The sequence below is a fragment of the Podarcis erhardii genome (genome assembly GCF_964252035.2).
Source record: "Podarcis erhardii genome assembly, chromosome: Z".
Taxonomy (NCBI): Eukaryota; Metazoa; Chordata; class Lepidosauria; order Squamata; family Lacertidae; genus Podarcis; species Podarcis erhardii.
The window spans coordinates 49840043-49848912 of record NC_138504.1 but is presented as its reverse complement, the minus strand read 5'-3'; the positions used below and the strand labels follow the sequence as shown (position 1 = coordinate 49848912).

The 8870-nt window shown below is 45.0% G+C and overlaps 1 protein-coding gene across 3 annotated transcripts in view; it reads right to left on the bottom strand.

Moving 5' to 3' along the window:
* RABGAP1 (RAB GTPase activating protein 1) overlaps positions 1–8870 on the bottom strand; it is a 100768-nt gene that overhangs the window by 74920 nt on the left and 16978 nt on the right. For 2 of the 3 annotated variants that reach the window (XM_081847515.1, XM_081847514.1), the window contains one exon: positions 196–436. In XM_081847515.1, coding sequence (XP_081703641.1) covers positions 196–382 — 187 coding nt within the window. In that variant the 5' untranslated portion in view covers positions 383–436. Of the gene's footprint in view, positions 1–195; positions 437–2002; positions 2024–8870 lie in introns of those variants that run through there. The other variant, XM_081847516.1, reaches the window with a different exon arrangement.

The window sequence follows — 8870 nt, the reverse complement described above, 5'->3', positions numbered from 1 at the left end:
CAAGCTAATTGTTCATTAGCTGCCTTGAGTGTCATTTTGACAGGAAGGCACAATATGAGTATTTTAAGAAATGACTTTCAGAAACTCACCCCAGATTTGCTCTGCATCTGTGCTTCCTTCTCTTTCTTTCAGAGGCTTCTCATGACCCGGTTGCGCCCTCTCATTTCCCACCCACCTGCCCCAAATTTCTCTCACCTCCCTGCGCTGGCTTCACTGGCAAGCTCATATCAGGTTTCTGGGGTCCCGCCACAGACACAGGGTTAATTGTGGAGGAGGCGGAAGCCTCAAGGAGGACTGGCTCATCTCCCTCTCCTCCATCGTGATGGCTGTCCTCCTCCTCGTGTTCCCGGTCATTTGATTGGTCTTCCATGGGGGGATCCATTAGGACGTCTTCAAGCTCTTTCTGCAGTTGCTGCTCACTCCCATTCCCTATAATCTGCGAAAGCAAGTGGCAAAGGGTCAGCCAAAAGAGGAGAGATGGGGGCTTGACTGAGACCAAACACACATTCACTACAGGAGGATAAAGAGAGGTTAAAAGCAGTTCAAATAACTTTGCATTTTCTCAACTCTCTCAAGAGACACAGATATCACTTGAAGGTTTCATTGCGTACCTGCAATGTTCATGAAAACAATACATAAGCCTACTAAGATCTCGGCCTTCTGGAGATGCAACAGGTTTGGCCAAGAAAATGCTGCACTGCTCTCTCCAGCACAAAAGCACAGGAGCAGCCCTACAGACTTCTGAATGTGTAAACTGCACAGTAGAGACACAGAATCAAGAGCAACAACAGTAGTGGGAATTCCGATGGGCATTAATGACAGCAAGGAGCTGGGAACAGCGTGGCTGAGCATTCCACAGTGGTTAAAGCAGACTGGAAAGAGGCAACTTCTCCCAGGCACCCAAGCTGCCAGGGCTGCCCTTGTGGTCAGCACCATACCTATTTCTACCATGGCTTTCTATTCCCCACCTAATCCTTCCACATTTACCAATTTAACTAAAATGCCTGCCTGCTGACAAGTCCCAGCCTGTGAAGTTACACCTAGATCAAGTAACATCTGACCATCCCAAACGCATTTGTGTCAAAACAATGGAATAATATAGTATCTACTAAGGAGAAAGAATGCAAAGAGGCGCCCACTCAGAAGTCTTCCCACAGCCTGCTGCATAAGGCAGCACTGCTAGTGTTTAGCCTTTCAGACCTAGAGGCAGGGCCCAAGCCTCTGGTCAAACGTGCTGGGTGACCTTCAGCTAGTCAATGCCTCTCAAGTCTGACTTGCTTCACAGGGTAGTTGTGAGGGTAAAAAGAGGCACCATGTCACTGATTCCATTGGAGGAAGACTGGGATGAAAATGCTGATTACTATTAAGCACTAAAGCCAAAGCTGTATGGTATGCGGCTCCTTGCTCCTGCTTCTCCCTCACAGACAGGGACCTTGTGGCTCCCTTGGCACTACTGACTGCATTTATAACCCCAGCATTTTCTCCATGGAGCTCAAGGTGGCTCACATGGTTCTCCCTCTCCTCATTTATTGCTCACAGTGAAATAGCTTAGGCTGAGAAGCACTGACAGGCCCAAGGTCACCCAGTGAGCTTCATGACTGACTTGGGATTCAAATCTGGTCTTCAAGATTTGGTCTTCACTACCCTGCCAAAACCAGCCTGCCTCTGAGCCCATCTGAGCCCCCACTTCTCCCTCCCATCCTGTGCCACGGTTCTCCACCACTGCCTAGCCACAAACACCCCTCTCCCCCTGCGTCCCTTGGCCACTTTCCAGCCAGCTGGCTCCCACTGAAAACTGAAAGGGGAGAGTCACAGAGCTGACACTTGGCCAGAGGTAGTTTGTGGCCAGACACATCTTATGGCTGCTTCCTCCAAGATGTTCAAATGAGAAGTTGAAGGAAATGATTCAGAATGCAAGCACTCCCATCTTCCCCAGGAGAAATAACTGGGTACAGCCACCTTTTAAAAGCATCCCCCTCCATCTACTCTCCACCTCACTTACCTGATGGCTGCTTCCTTCCAACAAAGAACACCAGTCACTTAAGCCTCCAGTGAAGTGGAAGTGCAAACAGTACACAAAACAGGAGTTTTCCTGCCCTGTCAACGTGGGAGTAAACTACTGAAATGGTAGGTGTGGAGATGCCACCTAGTCACATTCACTTCCACCTCCAGGACAGGAGGCAACCTCCAGAGCCACAAAGCTGGCCAATCCTGGCTCACAGATTCAATGCGACCAAGACCATAGCCACATGGAACATTACCGTCTCCACTTGGAAGGAAGTCTTTCATGTATCGGTACAAGGACAGACCAAGATGGCCTGAAATCTGGTTAAGCCTGTTGAGCTAAATTAGACAGCAGGTAGCTTTGCCCTGTAATTTGCATCAGAAGAGAACAAGCCTTTGGAGAAAAGCTGTAGGCTCAGAGGCAGAGCAGTTGCTTTGTGTACCAAAGAGGGTGCCATTGTGAGTCCCTGGCATCACCAGTTAAGATAATCAGAAAGCAGGTGGAGAGGACAGACCTTTGCCCAAGATCCTGGAAACTGTGAACAGGGGAGATGAGGGGTACATAATCTTTTTCAGCCAAGGGCTGCATTTCATTTATAGGGAACCTTCTGGGAGCCAGAATCAAACGTAGGCAGAGCAATGCATGTGACTCTTGCCTTTGAAATGTAGGCTACATTCCAACCATGCAGCAGCAGCTAGGGATTTGCACACACCTCTCCATCCAGGCAAGCTAGAGGCTTCATTACAGTTCAAAGGCCAATTCCAGCCAGGCAAAAGAGCCCAAGGAGGATACAGAGCAAGGCTAGTAAGGGGCATGGTCTGTGGAAACTGTGAAGACGTTCCTGGCAGCCGGAAACGCAGGACTGGATTCTGCCCTAGGGCTAAGGTTCCCCACCCCTTGAGTAGACAATGCTGACCAACGCCCATGGTCTGACTCAGTCTGAAGCAATTTGACATTTCTTTTAAGTGTAGTAGAAGGCTATTGCCTAGGTTTCTGTGCACAGAGAAGACTCCAGCAGACAGAATGAAGAGGCATCCACAAATAATCTGCCCTTAAAAAGTCTAAATCCAAAAGGGAGGAGAGGAGATCTTTGAGGATATTTAACTGCCTAAAAGACCATATGCAAAGGGGGGCATTTCAGCTGGAGAGACTTGCTGGTTTCCAGAACAAGAGAAACAAATATAGTAGGACTTAATTGATCCACCATATGTTGTAATACAGGTGTAAGAAACCTGGGGCTGCCCAGATATTATTGGGCCTTCAACCCCAGCCAGCATGGCCAATAGTCAAGGATGTTGGGCGTTCTGTCCAGCAACAGCTGGAAGGCTGGAGGTTCCCCATCCCAGCATAATATATGAAGGGATACAAGCAGACATTGGGCAGCAAGGAATGTGTCAGCATGCCAGCCAGCAGGTTCATCATCACCCATTAACATTACAGGAACTAAGTTGTTAGTCATTGCTATGTACACTGTAGGTGACTGCAGCCCCGTTCTCGGGTCTTTGGCTGCCAATGATGAAGCGGAATTTGGCCCACCATAGGTAACAAACTTGCTTCCCTCTAACTCAGGACCTTTTGGGTGGCCCTAAGCAACATGTAACCCTCACATCCAAGCAAGTCACTGGGCCTTGAGAAGGTGTGAGGTGTGAGAGAAGACCTCTGGCAGGGTCTTAAAGCCCTCTCATCTTCTTTCCAAAGCAAAGTTAGTGCTTTCCCAGCTTTGGGAAGAAGATGGGAGAGCTCTAGGACCCTGCCAGAGCCTAATACATCTTTCCCAAAGCCCAGAGCCTTGCTTATCCAGCTTTAGGAAGGCAGCACAAGGGTTGGTGGGGAGGCTTCGCTTCCTCTGCCCCAGCCCCACATGCAACAAGGCAATATGCAGCCAGAGTTAGAAACTCAGATATATAAGCTAATTGCCAAATGGCACCTTGAACCTAAGTTACGGTCACCACAGCAGAATGTCTAGGTACCTTTTTTAAACTGTGAAATTTATTGTTATTGTTATTGTTATTATTATTATTCATTTCATTTATATACCACTTTATATTTTAAAGAAATAATCTCAAAGTGGTTTACAACATATTAAAACATCAAATAAAACAATCCAGTATAAATAAAATAAAACAATCAAATAAAACAATCAAATAAAACAATCCAGTATAAAACAAATTCAAGGAAAATATTTTGGATCCTTCCAGGGTGGATTAGATTTAAATTAAATTTATTTAAATCATGATTTAAATCACTAGTCAGTAAGACTTGTTTTAAATCATTTTTTTACAGAAAGACTCATTCTTGCTAGTATAATCTTAATATTTACAACCAGATGACGGTTTCATTTTTGGAATAAAAAATGTTCAGAGCAGTTTTTACAGTTATATCAAAAATTACTGATTTGGTTATACTATTAGAAATACATAGACAGATAATTATGAAATTATAGTGAGGTTTAATCAGTTAACTGTTTACATTTGGACATCCTTTCCGCTGTACTTTATTGGAATGAGAAAAATAATCACTTCCTTAATAACAATTTAAAACATTTATTTAACTAAGACAATACTGTAACATTAAAGCATACATATCCATCTTTGTTAACTGATGTAGTTAAACAATTCTTTTTAATTAAAAAAACTTAGTTTCAGCACACATGAGAAACTTAAACAAATCCTTATTTCCTGATGAATAGCCTTTGGACTGTAATGTAACTTAAATAGAAAACTATCTTTAAAAATATTTTTCCTCCAAAAGCATTTAATTTTAAAAGATTTAAATAAAAAAATCTGATTTATTTTTCCTTTAAAAAAATTGATTTTTATCCACACTGGATCCTTTTCTAAGTGACATTTTGTTTTCTCCATAGTTATTGACCTACTTAATCTATATAGCTGCCCCTTAGCAGAAGTACTCTTGGAAGCCACCATGGTGTAGTGGTTATCGAGTGTCGGACCAGGACCTGGGAGATCAAATCCCCACTCAAGTCATGACCTTGGGCTAGTCACAGCCTCTAAACCCACCTCACAGGGTTGTTGTATGAATTAACTGACGAGGGGGTGAACCATGTACTCCTTGCAGAATATGGTGGGATATTAATGCAATAAATAAGCTCTTCTGCTTACCTGCTTAAGAAAGCTGGAGAGGCTAGCCAGATGGAGATATCAGCTGCCAACCTGGCATCCAAAGATCTCCATGTGGTCGCTACTGGACCTGCTCCAGTTGCAAAACTCACATGTGTGCAGCCTGTGGGTTCAGGGTTGAAGTACTCTTGCAACCCACTTTGGTATGAAAAGCTGGACTGCTGGTAACGCAAAAGCATAAGAGCCCTGCTGGAAGAGGTCAATGGCCCCTTTAGTCCAGCATCCTGTTCTCACAGCAGCCAACCAGATGCTTGTAGGAAACCCACAAGCAAGATTCAAGCACAAAAGCACTCTTCCCTCCTGTGGTTTCCAGCAACTGGTGCCAGGATCAAAGCATGTTGGCAAGAGGCCCTTATTTTGCCGGGTGCTGTCAAGTCTTTCAACTCACTTCAACCTCTGATTAGCAACCCCCCCCCTCCAAATGTTAGATAAATTTATTGTCATTGTCCGTATATACACAGTATACACAACAACGAAAATCAAACACCCAAGACCGGATTCACATACACATTTGCACGTATCTCCAACACTCTCATCCTATTCAGACATAATCTATTAAAACATACATAATCCAGAATATAACACAACCTGTTAGAAGCATAGCATAACCTAAAACCTATCTCATTCCTTACTACTCACTGCTTGCTATTTCTTACAACTGGCCCTGAGATCATTATTTAGTGCAATCAGAGCTCTTGGATAGAAACTATTCAGAAGGCGTGTGGTTCGTGTTTTCATTGTCCTGTATCTTCTGCCCGAAGGCAACAGTTCAAAGAGGTTGTGAGCAGGATGGGTGGGATCTCTCAGGATATTGTGTGACTTCTTCAAGCTGCGAGACGTGAAGATCTCATCCAGGGTTGGTAGTTGGAGCCCAATAACATTCTGGGCAATTTTAATTATTCTCTGTAAAGCTTTTTTATCCATTCCAGAGCTGCTCCCATACCACGATAATATACTATAGGTTAAGACACTCTCAATGGTACTGTGATAATAGGACAGAAGTAGGTGCTGAGATAGATTCAATCCTCTGAGCATTCTCAGGAAATACAACCTCCCCTGCACCTTCCTCGCAAACCATATTAATGTGTAGGCAAATGAGGGGCAAAAGCAAGCACAGAAGTGACTCTCCCAGAACAACGCCTGTTAAAAGATGTGCATGCTCAATCAGACACCTCTTAGCCCGATCACTGCTCACATAATGTAGGAAGCTGAGAGCCATGTAGGAAGTCGAGAGCCAGTGTGGTGTAGTGGTTCAGAGCGGTAGTCTCATAATCTGGGGAACCGGGTTCGCTTCCCCGCTCCTCCACATGCAGCTGCTGGGTGACCTTGGGCCAGTCACACTTCTCTGAAGTCTCTCAGCCCCATTCAAAGTGGTACCTCAGGTTAAGAATGGTTTCAGGTTAAGAATGGACCTCCAGACGCCAGTGTGGTGTAGTGGTTAAGAGCAATAGACTTGTAATCTGGTGAACTGGGTTCGCTTCCCCGCTCCTCCACCTGCAGCTGCTGGGTGACCTTGGGCCAGTCACACTTCTCTGAAGTCTCTCAGCCCCACTCACCTCACAGAGTGTTTGTTGGGGGGGGGAGGGAAAGGAGAATGTTAGCCGCTTTGAAACTCCTGAAGGGGAGTGAAAGGCGGGATATCAAATCCAAACTCTTCTTCTCTTCTTCATTATACAGAAACCAACTACTTGATCACCTTGTAAAGTATTGTGAGAGGCAGGGTCTCTCAAGGGTCCGAGGCAGATCCTAACCCTTCTAACCAGAGATGCTGTCAGGGACTGAGCAATGGTCCCCCAGCCCCCAACATGTGCAAACACACACTCAAGTAAACTAAAGGAGGAGGCCATGTGATTCTGAATACTGGCTGCCAGGAATCACATGTGGGGAGAGCTGCTGTCAGTGTTAGAAGCTCAGGTACATAAGATATTCACCAGATGTCTCCTGAAACCTAGGTTACAGATGCCACAACATAATTCAGTCACCCTTCCCATTTATATTTTTGAAATACATGAACATAGTTCACATCAGTGGCACCTTGTTAATAACACATTTTTAATAGCAATTCTTAACTGGGCACCACAAACAAAAATGGGGCTCAGCCCCTGCAATAGTGGTCAATAATTAATATTCACAGTTTTGACACTGTTTACCACAGGTCTCATCCCAGTCACAGCTGGACTGGTGACTGGGGGCGGCCGCCGAGACCATATAACACCGGTCTTGAAAGACCTACATTGGCTCCCAGTACGTTTCCGAGCACAATTCAAAGTGTTGGTGCTGACCTTTAAAGCCCTAAACAGTCTCGATCCAGTATACCTGAAGGAGCGTCTCCACCCCCATCGTTCTGCCCGGACGCTGAGGTCCAGCGCCGAGGGCCTTCTGGTGGTTCCCTCATTGCGAGAAGCGAAGCTACAGGGAACCAGGCAGAGGGCCTTCTCAGTAGTGGCGCCCGCCCTGTGGAACGCCCTTCCAGCAGATGTCAAAGCGATAAACAACTACCTGACATTCAGAAGACATCTTAAGGCAGCCCTGTTCAGGGAAGTTTTTAACGTGTGATATTTTACTGTATTTTTGGTTTCTATGGAAGCCGCCCAGAGTGGCTGGGGAGGCCCAGCCAGATGGGCGGGGTATAAATAATAAATTATTATTAATATTATTGTTATTATTATCCTTCCTCTGTGGTAGCCCATCACTTCTCCCATTCCAGCAATGCAACTTCCCCATCCTCCCAGTGAGAAGCCACAACCGTGGAACGAGTGTAAGTTCATGCCATGGATGTGCCCTAGAATTTCTAGCTGTGCTTGAGCATTGCAAGCTCTTTCCAGGCTCTACAACTTTAAGAAGGTAAAAAAGAAAAACCAATCTTGCCCTGTAATAATTACTCCCTTGGAAGAGGCATGGCAATAGGCAGTGAGTGTCAAGAGCGGCATTCAAGGCAATGCTGGCATTTATGATCAGAGCTCTAGCCTTGTTCAACAGCATTCCCAATGGTGAGACGGCAGTAAATGTGTTTACACGTACACCAAAAAAGCCACTGGTAAATTTTATATTTCATAAGTTCATTGAGAAGAATGAATGGATGCCAACTGAAAACCCAATACAGTGGTACCTCAGGTTACATACACTTCAGGTTACATACGCTTCAGGTTACAGACTCCACTAACCCAGAAATAGTGCTTCAGGTTAAGAACTTTGCTTCAGGATGAGAACAGAAATCGTGCTCCGGCAGCACGGCAGCAGCAGGAGGTCCCATTAACTAAAGTGGTACTTCAGGTTAAGAACAGTTTCAGGTTAAGTACGGACCTCCGGAACGAATTAAGTACTTAACCCGAGGTACCACTGTATTAGGTATGCTTAGAAGTTTCAAAGCATTTCAGGTCAAATATTTATGGTGTATTGGGGCAAAAAATACCACAGGATACTCATTTGCTAAATACAAGTGAAATAAATATGCATTGTAGGCATCAGAAAGTCTTCCAAGGCAAGTTGACAATTTTCCAATGCAAATTAACCTAATTTGCACAGATTCCCCCTCCCCCTGCATACAATCCAACCCCCGCCCCAGAAAACCCACATCACTATTTTTCAACACTCACACTCTGTATTCCAGGGCATGTTTTCTCTCTGCCCAGAATGGAGAGCCTTCTTTCCATGCACAGTTATGCACTTCTTCAGTGAAGTAAAAGAGGCCAAAACTATGAGAGGAAACCTAACAGGCTCCACATGGC